The sequence below is a fragment of the Nicotiana tomentosiformis genome, chromosome 3 (genome assembly GCF_000390325.3).
Source record: "Nicotiana tomentosiformis chromosome 3, ASM39032v3, whole genome shotgun sequence".
In the NCBI taxonomy this organism is placed as follows: domain Eukaryota; kingdom Viridiplantae; phylum Streptophyta; class Magnoliopsida; order Solanales; family Solanaceae; genus Nicotiana; species Nicotiana tomentosiformis.
Genome location: NC_090814.1, coordinates 24,911,698 through 24,931,896, shown reverse-complemented (window position 1 = coordinate 24,931,896; position 20,199 = coordinate 24,911,698). Strand labels below are relative to the sequence as shown.

Genomic DNA, 20,199 nt, shown 5'->3' with positions numbered 1-20,199 from the left:
TTTAGTGAAGAGGAGTCGTCTTCTTTTATACAAACTCTTGCACAAGTTTTGATTCCCTACAAATTACTTTCAAAGTAATAGCGATAAGTCCTATCACAACTAACCTTGCTAAGGGGAGACACGATCAGTAATTCAGTATTTTATATTATCACAATGCATTGGTCTCAATTGTACTACAATGCTCCACTCAAAACGTTAAATTGACGAGTTTTGACCTTATAACTAGGGTTTGGATATATTGATCTATATAACATGCAGAATAATTGGATTAAATTAAAAGTATTAGCGCAGATTACTAGAACTCATCAATTTGGAAGAAAATAGAAAAGACAATAGGAAATCTCTCAACATACAACTTTTGACTTGTGCAGAATAAGACGGAAGGGAATTGTTCATAAACTACGGATCGGAGTAATACAAACAGTAAGTTAAGGCAGTAAAATTTTTATGCACGCTAGGATAAAAGCAATTAGAACATTGTGCAGGGGAATAAATGTTTTAATCTAAATATATTATCCAGCAAAACTTATTAAGGAGTACTAATTTGGAGAATTGTAGTCAAAATGATACTGGCAGTAAAGAAGTAAAAAAAAAAACACGATGATAACTAGGATAGGTGGTAATTAAGGATCGATCATTAGTAAGTCTTGGAGCCAGCAATGAGTCGTTGGGCATCAGATGTAGATGGCAATGCCGGAATGGCTCCCTTTTGAGTTGTACTGATTGCACCACATGCATTTGCAAATCTCAAAGCTTTCTTCAATTTTTCTTCATCCTACACAAGCACAGTGAAGATTAGCAGTTCCATCAATAATCATCCAAAAAAGCAGAACAATTTAAAGAAATGAAGAAAGAAGTGTATATTATGCAAAATAAAACTGCAAAAATCTTAGCCTAAACCAAAATGGGAAATAACTTATTGCAAATGCCATGCAAATTTATACAGTTTAGAAGTTCTGAATTAGGCTAATAAAAAAGAAGGGATAATTGGATGATGGATAAATGTTATTGTTATCTTATTCAGCCCTTTGAGAGCTATACTATAACAACAACAACAACAATAACGATTATATATGTCTCTTTCAAATTAGTTAAAATTAGCTATATAATCTCGGTATCCATTTTGCTCCATTATTCCAATATTTAATAATTGTTCCTCTAGGACAAACTACGATTTCTCTAAATCTCACCCTTATTCCTACACTATGATATTTATTATTTGACTAATCTTAATAAACTCCTGTCAAATACCGGATCTAATGCAAGTGTATTAATAACATCTAAACATAATATCAACTAATTGGTCCACCTAGCTATACAAATAGTTTGTTTCCTTTCAAGTTAATGAAATGTTGTTAGGAAAAACTATATGGCAAGCAACTAGAAATACATCCAGATGTGAAAACTCTGCTCCTCGACACAGTGCAATATACTTTTAAAACAGAACTTTGGGATATTAAAGGCTATACAAATTGTAAAGTATCAAAGTGATGACAAAATAGGCATCCAATATAATTTAGATGATGTAAACATCTTAGTCGAATATAATATTTGTACCTGGAAAATAGAAGGATCTTTGGCGATGGAAACCAGAAGGGAACCTACAAAAGCATCTCCGGCTCCTGTGGTATCCACTGTCTTGACAGAGAAGCCACTCACTTTTCCCTTGAAACTCTGTGCATGAATAGTGAAGTGTAAACAAAACTTGATAAGACTGTGAAAAGGAATGAAGACAGAGAAAAATGTTAAAAAAGATACCTTGGTGTAGTATCTGCAACCCTTTTCGCCATCAGTAACTACCAGAAGCTTCAAGCGATCATGCCATAGGGACAACACTGTCTCTTCCTTTTCTGGGTCTTTTTGTGTGAGGAAATTTACCTCATCATCACTAACCTTTTATCATCAATTAAATTCACATTTGAGAATGGAGAAGCCCACTTTCCTTTTAATGGATCTCGACTAGTCGGATAAGTGTTTCGAACATATTAAAATAATAAAATAAAATTAAAAAAAAAAAAAAAGGATTTTGAGACATACAGCAAGAGGCACTTTGACCCCAAGGCATATTTTTTTTTTGATAAGCACTCCAAGGCATATAATTAGTGGGAGTCTCTCACATAATAAGTGAAAGTTAAATTTCCGCTTCCACTTCCAGATCCCATTGATTAAAAATGGGGCACTTTCGACATGAGTAGAAGATTAGCATCGGAGCCTTTATCAAAGTAAATCGTAGACACAGTGTGGTGTGGGCAAACTTATTTATTTCTTCTCAAAGTGAAATGGAGTAGAAATTAAGGAGTAGTAGTAGCTAGTAGTAATGCAGAAGGAAGGACTTGATATTTGTTCTGTACGTACCTTGATGAAATCAGCTTCATTCCAAATGGTTTTGATATTATCTCTGGCAGCTTCAGGGGAAGGCCAGAGAGGAAGGCGAACATTTGGGTCATATGAAAGGAGGACGCCTGCTTCTTTCGCAGCTTTCATGGCAGCCATGTGAGCGGACCTGCAAGGCTCCGTAATCAAACTTATGGAACCATAATGAAAGATCTTAGCCTGCTTTATCAGACCCAAGTTCAGCTCTGACTCCTTGAGCAGCATGTCCGCACTCGGGTTCCTATAGAACATGAATTCCCTCTCCCCGTTGCTCTTCAGTGTCACGAATGCTAGCGCTGTCCTTGCCTGCGTATCGAAGCACACTCCTTCGCTCTTCACCCCGTTACTCTTCAATATATCTACCAGCATACGCCCAAACTCGTCGTCTCCCACCTGCCGCCCCGTTAATTATATTGAGGAGATCCATGAAAAGAAGTACTACTACTAAAACAAGTTGTTAATTACTCCCTTACTCTTACATTATTCTCACTAAGGAGATCCAATGCATAGAAAAATTAAACAAAACTAAACTTTTCTCCAAAAACAAGCTAGGTAGATAAGAGACCATTATATTACCAAAAGAGATGTTAAGATACTAGCAAACCAAGCGGCTTGACTTAGATCAAAGGACATAGAATCTTTAAGTTTTATTAAATAAATTTATGCATTTATTTTTGACTCTTCAAATAATGAACAGACAGGTCAATGTACTACCTACCTTGCCAATGAAGGCGGAGGTGCCGTCAAGTTTGGTAATGGCGCAAGCAACATTGGCAGGCGCACCACCGGGGGCTTTGAGAAAGCCGGTAGACTCTGCTAACGAGATTCCGGCAGAATCAGGAACGAAGTCAATCAACATCTCCCCGAAACAAACAATCTCTGCTGACTTTTCCATCGATCACTTTACGTGTAAGTCTACAGAATGCAAGATCAAAGAAAAAAAGAAAAGGGAAAAGAGGCGATCGAGAGAGGTGATATATATATATATATATAGATAGATATATATATCTATCCAAACTATACTATAAGCAGGGATATATCAGAAATCTGTAGCCCCTGTTTAAATAGAACGCAACATGAGGGATTAATTAGACTTTGATTAGAGATCTGAATTCGTACGTAACTAACTCGCTACTTATCCTCTGAGCAAACCTTTTGCGGTAATATATCCTTCTTTTTATTAGTTTTCCCGCGTCCTTAGTAACTAATAACGAATAAATCGTTTACTTAGTTCGTTAAAACATCACAACAGAATTGGAATATGAATAGAATACTAATTAATTGCGTATAAGAAAAACACTAGGATATTGTTTTTTTTTCTTCTTTTACTTTTGGTTTTTTTTATCTAGACTAGATACTAGATATAAATCTAGTACGTGCACGTTGTTAAAACATTATGACTATTGTTAAAACTATATATTGGCTCCAAAATATTATGACTATTCTATTTGGATTCTAAAATATTCAATCTAATTTATGACTATTGTTAAAACTATATATTGGCTCCAAAATAAGTTTTGGCGGACCCCTAATTGTAAATTAAGATCCATAAAGAAATATGTGTAAAAAGAAATTATACTATTAGGTTACATTTATATCTTGTAATAGGTAACTTATCTTATCCTCAAAATTTACAAATTCCACTTTTTATGGAGGTTATATATAGATATTTTTTAGTGACCTAATAATAGTATGAAGGTATAAACGAAATTAGAAAAAAATTTAAATGGAAAAAAATTTCATATATTCTAACATATTTGTTACTTAACTCAAGTCTTTTTTTTCCTGGCCTAATTCAAGTCTAATTAAGTAGTCTTAATGTGGTCCATGGGAAATCATTGGACGTATGTCTCGAAAGATTCTGGGTTTGGACATCTTGAGCATCAATTGCAAATGAGTCTGAAACCTTTAAGAGTCTTGTTTGGAAGTCACCGTATAATTACCGGGCTATGTAATTATATTGTCTAATAATTACATAACATAGTTATTTCATTAGCATATTTGTTTGTCACAACGTATTTACAATATAATTCTCTTGGCATGTTTGGTTGCACAAGTATAATACACGGATTAATATTTTAAATAAAAAATAATTATCAAAAATTAAATAAACTTTTTAAATTTTAAAAAAGATATATATGAGTTTAAATTTCTTTTCTGTATATATCTTTATACTAATGAATAGAAAACAAAAATAGCAAAATATGAAATTATTTTCAACAAGCCTTCCTCATCAAATAATTTCTAAAATAAAAAAACTTATTCAATTTTATCTAATTGCTCTAGCATTCTATATGTTTTGAGCTATTCCATCTCTTAGATTGGATAAATATTGCATAATATTTATTTGCTAAAATATTTATCTAACGTGTAATGAATTGGCGACTTTTACATATTTGGATTGGAACTTGAAATATAGTAACTATTTTTTATAAGAAACATTAGAGAACTAAAATCACAAAATGTCTCATAATTGAAAAAACTAATATATGTTATAAAAAAAAGACGGTAAAGTAAAAACAAGTATAGAGAGACACTGATATATTATTCAACTTCAAATAGATGTACATAATGAACTGAAAACTCCTCTATTTATAGAAGAAAGAAAGTAGCTGCGAGGCTTTTTCGGAAGCAGCTGCAAGGCTTTTCAGGAAGCAGCTGTAAGGCTTTTCTTGAGCTACTTGTAAGCTGTCTGCATGAGCTGCTCGCAACCTGCCTGTTTAATAAGAAACTGTTGCAAATTATTTCATTGAGTTGCTTGCAACCTGCCTGCATCAGCTGCTTGTAGATAAACTTCAATAGAGTACTAAACGGATAATCTTCTTCAGGAAGATTATCTATAGCGGAGTAATAAAAATAGACATCCACAATATAATATTTTCATAACACTCCCCCTTGGATGATCATTAAAAGATAATGTGCCTCGTTAAAACCTTACTAGGAAAAACCCAGTGGAAAAATTTCCAGTGAAGGAAAAGGAGTACACATATTTTAGTAATATGCATTTCTAGCTGCCTCATTAAAAACCTTACAAGAAAAACCCCCATGGGGAAAACTTTAGTAAGAGAAAAAGAGTACAGCGCGTATTTCACTCTCCCTGATGAAAATTTGGTTTCAAATATTTGAGTCTTCGCATTCCAATCTTGTATACCATCTTCTCAAAAGTTGAAGTTGGCAAAGATTTAGGGAACAAATATGTCGGATTGTGACTTGAATGGATTTGTTGCACATCAATGTCACCATTTTTCTGAAGATCATGTGTGTAGAATAATTTTGGTGAAATGTGCTTCGTTCTATCTCCTTTTATAAATCCTCCCTTTAATTGGGTTATGCATGCAGCATTATTTTCGTATAAAATTGTGGGTCTTTTCTCACATTCCAAACCATATTTTTCTCGAATAAAATAAATTATTGATCTCAACCATACGCATTCCCTACTTGCTTCATGAATAACTATTATCCCAGCATGATTTGAAGAAGTAGCAACAATAGATTGCTTTGTGGAGCGTCATGATATGACAGTACCTTCACATGTAAACACGTACCCGATTAGAGATCAAGCTTTATGGGGATCAGATAAATAACCTGCATCTGCATAACCAACAAGATCTACACTATCTTTGTTAGCATAAAATAAACCCATATCAAGAGTTCCCTTTAAATATCACAATATATGCTTAATCCTGTTCCAATGTCTCCGTGTAGGAGAAGAGCTATATCTTGCTAGTAAATTAACAGAAAATGATATGTCGGGCCTTGTAGCATTAGCAAGATACATAAGTGTACCAATTGCACTAAAATAAGGTATTTCGGGACCAAGGAGTTCCGCATCCTCTTCTGGAGGTCGGAACAAATCCTTATTCACTTCAAGTAATCGAACAACCATTGGTGTACTCAATGGGTGCGCTTTGTCCATGTAAAAGTGTTTTAAGACCCTTTCTGTATAGGGAGATTGATGGATAAAGATCCGTCTGCTAAATATTCAATTTGCAGACCAAGACAAAGTTTTGTCTTTTCAAGATCTTTCATCTCAAATTCTTTTTTAAGATATTCAATTGCCTTTTGGAGCTCTTCTGGAGTTCCAACAAGATTTATGTCATCAACATAAACAGCAAGTATAACAAATTTTGAAGTTATTTTCTTTATAAAAATACATGGACAAATAACATCATTTATTTAACCCTCGTTCAACAAATATTTACTGAGACGATTATACCACATGCGCCCGGATTGCTTTAAACCGTACAAAGATCTTTGTAATCTGATTAAATACATTTTCCGAGATTTTGAATATGCTTCAGGCATTTTAAATCCTTCAGGGATTTTCATGTAAATTTTATTATCAAGTGTACAGATAAGTTGTAACCACATCCATCAGATGTATTTCAAGCCTTTCACGTAAGGCTAAACTGATGAGATATCGAAATGTTATGGCATCCATAACGGGTGAATATGTTTCTTCATAATCGACTCCGGGTCATTATGAGAATCCTTGTGCGACAAGGCGAGTCTTGTATCTTTCAACTTCATTTTTGTCATTCCTTTTTCGCACAAAAACCCATTTATGACCAACTGGTTTTATACCAGCAAGTGTTTGGACTACTGGTCCAAAGACCTCTCTTTTAACAAGTGACTTCAATTCTGATTGGATTGACTCTTGCCATTTTGGCCAATTAAATCTTTGTCGATATTTTTCGACAGATCGGGGTTTAAAATTCTCACTATCTTGCATAATGTTAAGTGCAACATTATATGCAAAAATATTATCCACCACTATTTCAGATCGATTTAAATTAATCTCATCACCAGTAGAACTTATTAAAAGTTCCTCACTCATTTGAGTCTTGGATTCATTCATTTCTTCTGGAAACTCAGAACTAATCAGATCTTGGGTCTCTTCAGGAGATCCCTTCATAGTGTCATTTTGATCATTTGGCGATTTTTTTTTTCTAGGATTTCGATCCTTAGAACCCAAAGGCCTACCACGCTTCAGGCGTGCTTTAGGTTCAGTAGCTCTCATGCTAGTAGATGGTTCTGCTAGGACATCAATTTGGATTGGCACATTCTCTGCAGGGATATATGACTTAGTTATCCTTTTCAAATCAGTAAACGCCTCTGGCATTTTATTTGCTATATTTTGTAAATGGATGATATTCTGGACCTCCTGAATACATATAGGGGTACGTGGATCAAAATGAGATAATGATGAAACTTTCCATACAATTTCTTTTTTGATTTCCTTTTTCTCTCCCCCTAATTGTGGGAAATTAGTTTCATCAAACCGACAATCTGCAAATCGAGCAGTAAATAAATCTCCCGTCAATGGTTAAAGATATCGAATAATAGAGGGTGATTCAAACCCAACATATATTTCTAACCTTCTCTGGGGGGGCCATTTTACTGCGCTGTGGTAGTGCTACTAGCACATATACAACACATCCAAAAATTCGTAGATGCGCAATATTTGGTTCATGACCAAAAATTAATTGTGACGGAGAATATTTATTATAATGCGTCGGTCTGAGACGAATAAGTGATGTTGCATGCAAGATAGCATGGCCCCAAATAGTAGTGGACAATTTTATTTTCATAAGCAGTGGTCTTGCTATCAATTGCATGCGTTTAATAAATGACTCTGCAAGGGCATTTTGAGTATGAACATAAGCTACATGATGTTCAACTTTTATCCCAACTGATAGACAATAATCATCAAAAGCTTGAGATAAGAATTCTCCAGCATTATTAAGACGAATAACCTTTATAGGATAATCTGGGATTTGTGACCTTAATCGAATTATTTGGGCTAATAGCTTTGCAAACGCCAAGTTGCGAGATGATAGTAGGCACACATGAGACCATCTTGAAGATGCATCTATTAGGACCATAAAATATCTAAACAATCCATTTGGTGGGTGAATAGGTCCACATATATCCCCATATATACGCTCTAAAAAGACAGGGGGTTCAATGCCAACCTTCATTGGTGATGGTCTAGTGATCATTGTCTTGATAACAAGTATCACAAGAAAATTCATCATTTGTAAGAATCTTCAGGTTCTTTAATGGATACCCACTCGAATATTCAGTAATTTGTCTCATCATTATTGATCCAGGATGGCCCAAACGACCATGCCAAAGCACAAAAGTATTTAAATCAGTAAACTTCTGGTTTATGATAGAGTGTGCTTCACCTGTACTAATCTTTGAATAGTATAAGCCAGAAGATAAAGTTGGTAACTTTTCTACAATGCACTTCTTGCTAGAAATATTCTTTGTAATAAAAAAGATATTTCATATTCATTTCATCTATCGTCTCAACATGATACCCATTTCGGCGGATATCTATAAAACTCAACAAGTTTCTTTGGGGCTTGGAGGAGAATAATGCATTATCTATAATAAGTTTTGTTCCATTTGACAGAAATATAGTGGCTCTTCCGGAGCCTTCTATCAAACTTATATTACCAGAAATTGTAGAAACATTTGCTTTTTCCCTATACAAATAAGAAAAGTATTTCTGATCTTTGAATATAGCATGAGTTGTTCCACTATCAATTACACAAATATCTTTATGATTGGTCTTTGATCCAAACATAATTTGAGGATTATCCATATTCTTCAAAATGACATAAACAAAATATATTATAGTAAACATCATTATCAAAGCATAACTTTTTATTTATGTACAACAATTACATAACTATACTATCTACTACAAACAACAAAAATTAAAATATTTATACTTTTACAGATTCATCACTAATCACATGACTTGTTTCTCCTTCTGGGAGTGCAAAGTAATCAGCGACATCCAAATGCATGAAGTCAAAATTATCTTCAGAAATAAAATTTGCGTCAGCATTTTTCTCTGTCTTATTCAGGGAGGCTTGATAAAGCTCAACCGGGTGCTTTGGCATACGACAGGTACGTGACCAGTGTCATTTTCCTCCACATCTATAGCATGCATTTTCTACATTTGTTGCTTGCACCGCTTCATGCTTTTGTTCCTTCCTTTTCCACTGCTGGTGGTGAGGAGGGTTCTTTGGTGCATTATTATTACCATGACTAGAGTTTCTTCCCCGACCACGGTCATGACTACGACTGGGGCCACGAACTCTTCCACGCTTAGCTTGGTGGAAGTTCGTCTCATTCATTTTCAATGAATGGACTTCAGTGAATGGACAAGAACCAGTAGGTCGGCTTTCATGATTTTTTATTAATAGCCCATTATGTTGCTCGGTTACAAGAAGATGTGAGATAAGTTCAGATACTTTTTGAATCTCATCTCTCGATATTGCTGCTGCATGAGCATATTCGAGGCATAAAAAGTGGTGAAAGTTTTCTCCAACATATCATGATCATATTATCACCACATAATTTCAATTGAAAAATAATTCTGAACATAGCAGAATTATACTCACTGATAGATTTAAAATCTTGTAGCCTTAAATGAGTCCAATCATATCGTGCCTATGGAAGAACGACCATCTTCAGGTGGTTATATCTATCTTTCAAATTATTCCATAGTATGACTGGATCTTTAACAGTAAGATATTCCATTCTCACGCCCTCATCAAGGTGATGGCATAGGAATATCATTACTTTGACACGGTCTTAGTTTGATACCTGATTTTTGTCCTTGATGGTGTCTACCAGACCCATCGCATCAAGATGAATTTCAGCATCAAACATCCAAGACATGTAGCTTTTGCCCGATATATCCAGGGCTACAAATTCAAGTTTAGAAAGATTTGACATTATTTAGAAAAAGAAAGTTCGTACCTCTGATACTTTCAAAGTATTTGCTCGAGATGGCAGAGTCTCATGCTGATAACGTGTTATAAAATAAAGATTGTAAAGTAAAGACAAGTATAAAGAGACATTGATATATTATTCAATTTCAAACTGATGTACATAATGAATTGAAAACTCCTCTATTTATAGAAGAAAGGAAGCAGCTGCAAGGCTTTTCCGGAAGCAGCTGCAAGGCTTTTCATGAAGCAGCTACGAGGCTTTTCTTGAGCTGCTTGTAAACTGTCTGCATGAGCTGCTCGCAACTTGCCTGTTTAATAAGAAGTTGCTGCAAATCATTTCATTGAATTGCTTGCAACCTCTGCTTGTAGATAAACTTCAATAGAGTATTAAACGGATAATCTTCTTCAGAAAGATTATCTATAGCGGAGTAATAAATGAACATCCACAATGCAATATTTTCATAACAATATAAAGGAAAAGAGAGACAACAAAAATGATTAAATAATTAAGTATTTGAGGATACTATATATCTATCCACCACAACCTTTGTGAGTCTCCGTTGCTTTTCATTCTCAGCTTAATAAAAACTTATGGTCGCTGGTTACCTTTTTCCATGATTAAATATTGGAAGAGCTATTCCCTTTTTTTAAAAATAAAAATAAAATAATACATTAACCTTTATGATACATCCCAGGAGGCAAATTAAAGTTATATAGGACAACTAACAATGTTTTTTTTTTTTTTATATTAAAAAAAGGTAAACTGACAACCCAATAATGTGTCCTAAATAGTACGAGCTAGAACATATATTTGTTATATCTCATTTACTACTATAGGTATACTCTTGCATTGAGGCGAACAAAGGAGGGATGCCCTGTTGATGTCGAAAAACGTTTAGTGGGTCAATTTTTGTCTTAGCTTTGACCAATCTATCATAGTTATTCAAGAAATACTTTTCACCCCAGACCCTTGCTCTCTCCACGGCATGATTAGCAGACGCAGTAGTACTAGTACATGGCAATAAGTAGTCGTCCATCACTCCAAGGTCCAGATCCATGTAGTTGACATAAGCTGCCCTAGGTGAACTTGAAACATGGGGTGCCATTGTATTGTAAAACTCTCTTATCCACTCTATGTACCCAATATTGCTCTTGACAATATTATTATTGTCCTTTTCTTTCCACACTACTAGATATTGAATTCCGAAAAGGTTACCCTTTCTATGAGGGAAAGCAATAGCTTCCTCGCTAATTCTTTGCATGGCTCCACCATAAGGGTCCAAGATGACATGTCCGTTGGGTTCTTTCTCAAGAACATTAAGAGCCGTCATAATCCCACCCACTGAAATTGGGGTCTTCACATAGTCTGATTTGGCTTTGAAGTATGATTTGTTTTCAAAGTAACGCTCTTTCAAACGAGAGACATCGGAGGAATTCGCAACGTCATCTAATTCGGAGAAGAAAAGTGTTGATTCAATCCAACTCATTTCTTTGCAGTCACCTTCCAGAACTCCCAACTCCGAAAAGGCCTCATTCAAGATGGAAATGGCTTCGGTTTTTGTACCTAGGTAAAATCCGCTGAATTGGGCATTTATTTCAATAGGAATGTTTCCTTTACTAGGAGAGCTCATGGAGATCGATAGATAAAATTCATCCTCTAACTTTGGTGCAACAAGTTGCCATTTGTGAACTAGTTGGGACACATATCGTTTGGAGCCAGGCCTAGGGACTATGAAACTGGTCACGGTCTTGGGCACTTTGAGCAATCGGATTTTCCAGGCGTAAATGATTCCCCAAATTCCTCCACCTCCACCTCTGATGGCCCAAAAGATTTCTTCTCCCATGGCTTTGCGGTCTAATAGCCGTCCTTCCGCATCAACAAGAAGAGCATCCACCACGTTATCAGCAGCAAGTCCATATTTTCTGGATAAAAATCCGTAACCACCCCCGGAAATGTGCCCGCCAACCCCAACTGTTGGGCAAGAACCAGCTGAAAATCCATGAACGTTGCTGGCTCGGGAAATGGCATAATAAGTCTGGCCAAGTGTAGCGCCGCCCTGTACCCACGCGGTTTCTGAATCCACATCCACTGAAACGCCGTCTAATTTCATCAAATCAATGACCACAAATGGGGAACCATCAAAGGAAACTGATGAAGTCCCTTCATAACTGTGTCCACCGCACCTTACTCTGATTTCATACGAGCCTTGTCTGCAACACAGAACGCTGCTCACCAGCTGCTCCTTGCTCTCTGGTACGATAATGACAGTTGGTTTTGGTTTAGAGCACGCTGCGAATCGGAGATTCTGAATGGAGAAATCAAGCAAGTTATAGTAACTATTACCAGCATGATTCCTTGTTGGGTAAACAGAGAAGTTACTGACTTTGTAATTGATTAAACAGGTGGAAATGGTATTGAGAGTTGTTGCAGAGACCGAAGGTACAAGAAGAGAAGTAAATAAGAAGCTGATCATCATCAGAATAATGAGCAGAAGCTGAAGAAACATGGATATATTTCGTTTCATGGCAGCTTTCGTTTACTTCCAACTTCTTGTTTGACCTCTCCGGATTCCATTGGAGGTACAGAGAAGCTTTATACAAGGAAGAGTGCATAGTAGAGGTCAGCAGTTTGAGGACAAAAAGGTGAAGGAAACAAGGAAATGAAACAGAATAAAAGGTGCCGGCCTAAGCCTAAGCCTTTCATAACGACTAATTATATATGCATGAAAAAGTATGGAGTGATAGACGCCTACCGTAACGTGACAAAACAGCAGGAGAATCAGGGTAAAATAGGAACAGTGCCGGCCAATGGCAGCATACAACAATTCTAGCAGATTCAAGCGCTTCATGAGGACTGCTATTTTACTTTCTTCATGAAGTAAATCTAAACTGAAGTCAGTCTCCTTTACTCTGCCTCAGTTATCAATTTGTTCACTTGTCAGAGCAATCAGTGTGCATTATACTCCACAGCACATAATAGTACTTCAAAATTTAAGGGACATGATTTGATATTTTTCATACACTTGAAAGGCTACTTAGTTTAAGATTTGTGCTTTTATTAATGTGACCATTACAATACTAGGTTTCCACCTTGTGCCCAAGGTAACTTTCAAATGTTGAATTTGGTTTTCATTAATATTGATGTTAATGACTATATATGTTTAATTTGGAGCACTTAAAACGTGAAAAGTCATGGCCGAACTCGACCTGTTTGTTATGGTCTCACTCATCACTACCATTGGCAGCATACCTTGTCTCTTAAAAGAACAGACGAGTATATTGACTTTTGGCCATTAAACAATCTCAATTCACATTTTTTGTACACTTTCGCCCCTCTCTACTAATCCTTAGCTTGTTCCTTGTGTATGTATTAGGGGTAGAAACTTATGGGTACATATTACCATTTTGTTAGACTAAGTTAGAGCCAATATAATTGCTTATTTACAGATAACTACTGGTATTACTGCAGCAATTTTTATTAGTGAAGCTGATTTTTCTTCTTCTCACGACTCGTTTACGTGCCTCTCAAAAGGCTTTATTAAATTATGAGTGTTTACCCTTAAAATCGATAACTATTGAATTTATACGCGGTTTTAAGGATATGTGGACTAATTCAATACGAGTGATTGCCTTCGCTATACGCGGTTTGAAAGGCAGGAACCGGAGAACATCTGTCGTTTCCCATCGACTAAGAAGCCGAAACATCCCATCAGTCGCGTCGTTCTAACTTCGGACACGTGTCACTCATCGGTTGGTTGCCCCCGAATGCGAAGCGTCGCCTGTTTCCCTATAAAAGCTTCCATCCTTTGTTCTTTTTCTACTTTTTGACCAAGTTATTACCTTCGAGCTTTCCAACTATCATCAAATGTCTTTCAAATCTTCATATCTTCATCCTTGTTCTTCAATTCTCATAGTGATTTCCAGAGTTTTACCTAGATTTCCTTCAAATCTTCATACTCTGTTCCTTATCTTTAAAACTCGTTCTTTCAAAAACTTCGTATTCTTTCTTAAAATTTTTAAACCTCGTCGGATAACAATGGCCAAAACATCCAAATCTGTTCATCAACAAGTTGCCTCTTCATCCTCCCAACCGGCCGCCGGTATTGAGGCGGTTGCTCCTGAAGTAGTTGCCCTCGAAACAGCTTCTCCCGAGGTGGCTGCTGACGAACCGGCCCCCGAGCCTCCCTTGAAAGCGCTCATTCCCGGGGGCTGCTCAATTGCAAACGACTTTAAGGTCGAGAAACCCTCACGCAAACAGGACCGGGGTGAAGGAGCATCAAGGTAAATATGCTCCATGATCGAAGATGTTCTTCCCATAGTTCAAAAGGACTGCAATTGGGATGGCAAGGATGTAGTAGTCCCCGGGCCCGAAGACGCCATTACTACCCACGTGGAGGGGTAGTTAAGTGTTTATACTTACCCCTTCACACTGGGCCCGGTGTAGACCCGATTGTTCTGGACTTTTGCAGGAGGTACGAGGTGTGCCTCGGGGAAATCCATCCATCTTTATGGAGGATTGTGATCCTCCTTCGCTACTTCGTGAACAAGACCGAGTCTCGTCGGTTCACGATCGATCATCTACTTGTTTATACAGTCCCCGAATTTTCCGAGGGGGGCTGATCAAGCTTACTCGTCGGGCCAGCAAAGCTCCCTTTTCGAGTATTGACGAAAACCGAGACCGGGGCTGGCAGGGACGTTTTGTTTGGGTGAAGACCAAAGATTTGATTCCCCTCGAGTACATGTTATTTCTTGAGAAGTGGAATGCATCTCGTAAGTGCAATCTCTCTTTAAGCGTCAAAATTCTTTTTCTTTCAATTTCTTTCTTCGCATTTATACTTGTGGTTGTGCAGCTGTCTCCCGGGTTCCGAATGCGGTACCCCGGCTAAAGGAATGGATCAAAGGCATTTTTACTCAGATGACGTACTCCGAGCGCGCATGGCGCGGGCATTCGAAGGGCCGATGGGAGGCCCGTTCTCATAGTAAGGCCTCTTTCTGAATAGTTAATACCATGTTTCTATCTTCCATCATACTGACTTTTCTTCCCCTTTGTTATTGTAGGTTTGCCTAAGACCGCCAAACTTAGGCCTTTGGAAGGGGACGAGGACGTGTCCTTGCCAGTTGATCCCTCCGTTGTGGGGCAGCCCGGGGCTGCCGGGGAGGAAAAGAAGAAAATGAAGAGAAATTTGTCGGGCTCCTCGGGCTCTGAGGTGAAGAAACCAAAGGAGGGTGGCCCGCAAGCCTAGGAAGAGCTCTAGCTCCCGGGTTTCGGGCTCTGACTCTCTCTTCCGGCTCAGGGACCAGCCGGAGGATGAGCTCATTTTCGTCACCCACGTGACGACCTTTCCTGGAGAGCAGAAGGCATCCGAGGGGCAGACTCGTGAGGTCGACCCCCCTCAAACTCAAGAGATCGATGTGGAGACCCGGGGTGGGACACCGCAGAACGCTGGCTCCGCTTCGAAGGAAGCGCCAGGTATAATAGAGATTTCGGGGACGCCCTCCTACATCGAGTCCATGCTCAACGAGGCTCAAGCAAGAAAGGAGAAGTCCAATGAAGGAGTCCATGGCGCGGACGATCCCTTTCACTCCTTTTTCGATGGTGTGGACTCGTCCGCTTTGGAAGATTTCTCCAGGCTGGGCGACCTGGAAGTTCCGAAGAAAGACACATCCTCGGAAGCTGGCGGGCCGAGTTCGACCCCGAAATTGATTAACCAATTCCCTGCTCCGGTTGCAAGAGATCGGTTATTCTGACCGTCTCGGAGGAGGCCCGGGTTTTGTCTGCTCCTGTGGGGATAGCTAGCTACCTCCGATGCTTGGTGACCGAGGAGGACCGGGCGAAAATAATGAGGTGAACGTGTCGTGCCTTTTCAATGAGGCGCAGCAGGCGCTGAACCGGGTAAGACATCATTATGTTCCTTCAAACTTTTACTTAGGTTTTGATATTTCTCATGTTTTTCACCTTTTTGCAGTCCTCGGTACTTCATCACAAGAGCTTCCTTCGGTACCGGGTTGAGGTCAACCAGCTCGAGCTTGAGGTCAAGGAGCTTGCCCAGAAAAAGGACATGTACAAGGTTCTCCGCGAGCAGCAAGAAGGGGTCATTAAGAACCTTCAGGCCAAGCTGGATGGGACTCAGAAAGAAGCATCGGTCCTAAGGCGGGAGCATGCCCACTTGGTTGAAAAGGTAAAGATCTTTGAAGTTAGAAACGAGGACGCGGTAACGACGATACCTCGCAAGTCCAGCAGAAGATCGACCAAATTGACCAACTCCGAAAGGAGATGGATGAAATCCAAGTAATAGCCGACGGGTGAAAAAGCAAGATGGATCTGCTGGCCTCGGAGAAGGAAACCGCCCAGGCCAAGCTGTCTTCGGTAGAAGTTCAACTTCGGGTGGCGAAGGAGAAAGCTGATAAACAGGCTCAGCATAATGAGGATCTCCGAACACAGCTGGGCTCGGCCATCGCTGAACGGGATGCCCTTGGTAAAGAGCTCGAAGTAATGAGGTCCAAGTTGGAGATAACCTCGGCCGATGCTGACGAGATGGTGGCTCAATACAAGGCCGATGTCGAAGCAGCCGAGGCTCGCCTGAAGACCACTGCTGAGTACGTGAAGCGCTATCTCGAAGGGAGACCCTCGAAGAGATCCATGCCTGAGGCTTCGACCTATCTGCCGAGATCGAGGAGGCAAAAAGACTTGAGGCCGAGGCGAAGAAGCTAGTTGAACCCGAAGGTGAGGAGGGCCCCGAAGAATCCGAAGGCCCCAATGGTTTTGGTGACGAATTGGGTTCCAGCGAAGATCAGGCGTAAATCTTAGGATTTTTTAGTTTTTATATTCTGTACATATTTTTTGTTCAGTTCCAGGACGTTTTTGTTGGGCCTTTGTAAAGATATTCCGGAATATATAAATTCCCCCTCTTCCCAGTTTCTTTTGCTTCTGTGTTTGTTCACCTTGCAAATGTAGCATATGGACTTTCTTCAAATGGGAGAAACACCAGTCTAACCACTAAGCTGCCTGAAAAATCAATTATATGTTATGGTAAAAGATAAAGTGAATAGGCAAACCGATGATGATAGTGAGTCCAAGTTCGGTTAAAGGCTTAACAAGGAACCTGGCTTCGGTTCCGAGCTATCTCTTATGAAAAACTTATGAACTAAAACAAGAACTTTGAATAACTTTTAGAGCTATCACACGCAAGGAATCATTTGAGCACCAGTCTAACCCAACTGCTCGGGCCCTGATACTACAGGCTCCTGGCTCTGACTCTGATTTCTTACAGTCACGTCCCTGCTCCGTTTGCCTCACCGGGAAATCGGGGTACTCATCGGGCTCGGTTTTACCCGTATACAATGAGAACATTAAAGGAAAGGAAATCTTGACACCAATAACATCAAATATGAAATATCAGATATATAATGCTTATTTATATCCACTTAGACAAAGCATCTAAACCTTCGGCTAGAAACTAGTTAAATTTATCGATTTACATATTATATTTCTAGACCAGGGACACCTTCGCTCCAAGCAGCTAAGCTACTTAAGAATTAGCATGTACATTACAAGGAGTGATCTGTGTACAAAAGGGAATGACACAAATTAGGACCTTCTCCACTTGTCCAGCTCTTGTGTAGTTGCTTTGATTAGCTTTTTGGTGTTCACAACAAGCTCATCGATGAGTTCGCCTACCTCATCCCTGACAATATTGCGAATATGGCATTAGGAATTACACCTTAATGGTTAGAAACAAAGCACATATCATGTTATGCAATTTGATCCCCCTGTTCCAAACCCAATTCCAAAGAGGACCCAATTAGCAAGAGCGAAGAGAGACACCCATCAAGGATAGTTCCAACAGTTCGTTAAATACGAGAGAAATTTGGCTGTTGAATACTAGCAATAAAAAAGACACTAAGTGTAGGAGAAGACCAGTTTGTGTCCCTCTTTTCAGCCTTCTTTTGTTTGGAATTGCGCAACTTATGCTTCATTGAAAATATTGCAGGCGCATCATGATGAACATGTTCTGTTTTCTATGCAGAATTAAAAGGAAATATTCCCCAGTGATCAACTCGTATAGCCAACCAATAACTCTGAAACACTCCACTTGAAGACAAGGTCAACATTAGGTCAAGTCTAGAATTACAGAGGAATATGCAAGATTAGAATTCAGGAAGATAAGTCCAACACTACACTGAAAGGCCTTATAGGCCACAAGAAAACAAGAATTTTGGTTAAAATATCTCATTGAGGTACAGTGGGAGAGTAAGAAGTAATCCAAAACCTTTATCTAAGCTTAGAAGATAAGTACTAGTATTTATTTTATCGAACTCTAGTTCTACCGCGTTGGCTGTTGCACTTGATATGACAGCTACATATTATTTTACTGATACTACAATGGAAAAGGGAGGACTGTTCTTTATGCTTCTTTTAACCCTGTTAATTATCAAATGGCCCTGAAACTTCAGAAGGAACTAAATATAAAAAAAATAGAACTTCTCAACGGTCATGAATAATAAGAATAGAGCAGGTAAAACTTACTGATTAGGGAAATTGGCAGGGCCATTGAAGAGCTTTCCAACATTAGAGTATTTACGGTTGTCGTCATAAGCAATACCTCTTCCAACAGCATAGCCAAAACCAAGACCAATTCCACACCCAGCACCGAACCCAAAACCCAGTTGCAACCCAGGAAGCCCCGGACCAAAGCCAGTGCCTAACGAAAGAAAGAAATATTAGCTCTGAGTTAATTACTCAAAAATGAGAAGTCAGGAAAAGGGAAGAATTAATTGAACCTCCGATAAGGCCGATTCCGAGACCAAAACCACAGCCTATGCCAAGTCCAAAAGCAGGTCCAATCTTCCCCAATTGCTTCGACTTAACTATCGGTAGCTTCCATACCAAACCCTTTTCTTCGTCTCTGCCGTTCATCTCTCTCTCTCTCTCTCTCTCTCCCGATTTCTAATTTTCGCTCTCTTCAGAATAGTTTTATCTTAGAGTAAATGACAGCTCTAGCCCCCACTTTCAGAACTTAACCACTGTAGACCTTCATGTTATATTTTAAGCCGCTTTGGTCCTTAAACCTCCCTCACATATGTCGGGAAATGAAGGAGAATTGACCAAAATGATCCATTACGAGTCGACTCTGATTTCAACTAAAATTATCCTTGAAATTGCACATCAAATGAACAGTACATTTTAGATGCTACTGTTTTCAAAAAATTAAAAGCCTTAGTTTTCAAAAAAAAAAAAGAAGAAAAGGTTGTAGGGGTAAAATATGTTCATATTTAATGTTCGCACAAGAAAGTGACACGTGGAATCGAAGACAGAAGACAGTTGAGCCTGAGGGCAACGATCTCGCTTGTTATCGAAAATAATGATTATTCATAAAGGCGAAGTAAATGTGTACCACCTAGTAGCATTTAATGAAAAATATTCTATAGTATTAAGTGCACGGTCCGTTATAGAGTATAAGGCATTTACCGCCTACTGTTACACACTCTTCAATTACCCTCATAATTGTCATTTAAGAGGGGCTTGATCCTAGAACCTTATTCCCTAGGTACAATTATAAAGAGTGAGCTCTACCATCATTGTAAGGACAAATTTTCTGAGAAGCATACACTACTACACTTTGTTCAAAAGCTCAATAACATTTTACTTCCTTATCTATTTATATTGTTCTTATTGCCTCCGGAAGCTCTGTTCCCGGGCTCAAGATCTTTATCATCTTATCTCAATTTTAACGCTAAGTCTTACATTTTTGCCTAATTTATTTATCATTTTAGGATTAAATCAATTCACTTGTCTATAAATAACGTATAAATTCAACTATATTGTTTTACGGGTAAACAAAGCTACAGGAAGAATATATGAAATGATACATGTACTTGCATCGGATTTTAAAGTAAGTTCCTATCTCTTTTTTTTAATTTAAATTTTAACACTACTACCTCACGACATGAGAATTAATTAACGCATCTAATCATTAACAACGCCTATGTGGCATTTGTTTAGGTAATGTCGCTAAAGTGATAAATTTTCAATAAGAAAAGGCTGAATTGGAAAATAAAAAGAAGAAAACTG

At 38.3% G+C, this 20,199-nt stretch overlaps 3 protein-coding genes across 6 annotated transcripts; all 3 read right to left on the bottom strand.

The window, feature by feature from the left end:
• Window positions 1–477: 477 nt before the first annotated feature.
• LOC104097239 (probable fructokinase-5) lies at window positions 478–3,429 on the bottom strand. Its single transcript, XM_009603785.4, has 5 exons — window positions 3,092–3,429; window positions 2,356–2,766; window positions 1,759–1,893; window positions 1,558–1,674; window positions 478–775 (listed from the first exon to the last, which is right to left on the bottom strand). Exons 1-5 carry the CDS (start codon window positions 3,266–3,268, stop codon window positions 638–640), a joined length of 978 nt encoding a protein of 325 aa, XP_009602080.1. The 5' UTR covers window positions 3,269–3,429; the 3' UTR covers window positions 478–637.
• Window positions 3,430–10,195: 6,766 nt separating this feature from the next.
• Window positions 10,196–19,103, bottom strand: LOC104097237 (protein TRIGALACTOSYLDIACYLGLYCEROL 5, chloroplastic). 4 transcript variants are annotated; one of them, XM_070196794.1, is made up of 3 exons: window positions 18,909–19,101; window positions 18,655–18,829; window positions 10,196–10,435 (listed from the first exon to the last, which is right to left on the bottom strand). In XM_070196794.1, the coding sequence occupies exons 1-3, from the start codon at window positions 19,042–19,044 to the stop codon at window positions 10,378–10,380; spliced, it is 369 nt and encodes a 122-aa protein (XP_070052895.1). In that variant the 5' UTR covers window positions 19,045–19,101; the 3' UTR covers window positions 10,196–10,377. The 4 variants fall into 4 exon arrangements, with proteins under 4 accessions (XP_070052895.1, XP_009602078.1, XP_070052894.1 ...); XM_009603783.4 differs by lacking the exon at window positions 10,196–10,435 and adding an exon at window positions 17,505–17,812 and having other exon boundaries at window positions 18,909–19,102; XM_070196793.1 differs by lacking the exon at window positions 10,196–10,435 and adding an exon at window positions 18,022–18,249 and having other exon boundaries at window positions 18,909–19,103.
• LOC104097238 (berberine bridge enzyme-like D-1) lies at window positions 10,808–12,787 on the bottom strand. The gene has a single exon (XM_009603784.4). The coding sequence runs from the start codon at window positions 12,650–12,652 to the stop codon at window positions 10,949–10,951; it is 1,704 nt and encodes a 567-aa protein (XP_009602079.1). The 5' UTR covers window positions 12,653–12,787; the 3' UTR covers window positions 10,808–10,948.
• Window positions 19,104–20,199: the final 1,096 nt, after the last annotated feature.

Coding starts and splice junctions, on each gene's coding strand:
- LOC104097239 (XM_009603785.4), bottom strand. CDS start 3,268: ATGGAAAAGTCAGCAGAGATTGTTTGTTTCGGGGAGATGTTGATTGAC. Junction 2,767..3,091: donor CCTCCGCCTTCATTGGCAAG/GTAGGTAGTACA, acceptor ACGGGGCGGCAG/GTGGGAGACGACGAGTTTGG. Junction 1,894..2,355: donor ATGAAGCTGATTTCATCAAG/GTACGTACAGAA, acceptor TGATGATAAAAG/GTTAGTGATGATGAGGTAAA.
- LOC104097238 (XM_009603784.4), bottom strand. CDS start 12,652: ATGAAACGAAATATATCCATGTTTCTTCAGCTTCTGCTCATTATTCTG.
- LOC104097237 (XM_070196793.1), bottom strand. CDS start 19,044: ATGAACGGCAGAGACGAAGAAAAGGGTTTGGTATGGAAGCTACCGATA. Junction 18,830..18,908: donor CGGAATCGGCCTTATCGGAG/GTTCAATTAATT, acceptor TTCTTTCGTTAG/GCACTGGCTTTGGTCCGGGG. Junction 18,250..18,654: donor CCTGCCAATTTCCCTAATCA/GTAAGTTTTACC, acceptor CTGTAATTCTAG/ACTTGACCTAATGTTGACCT.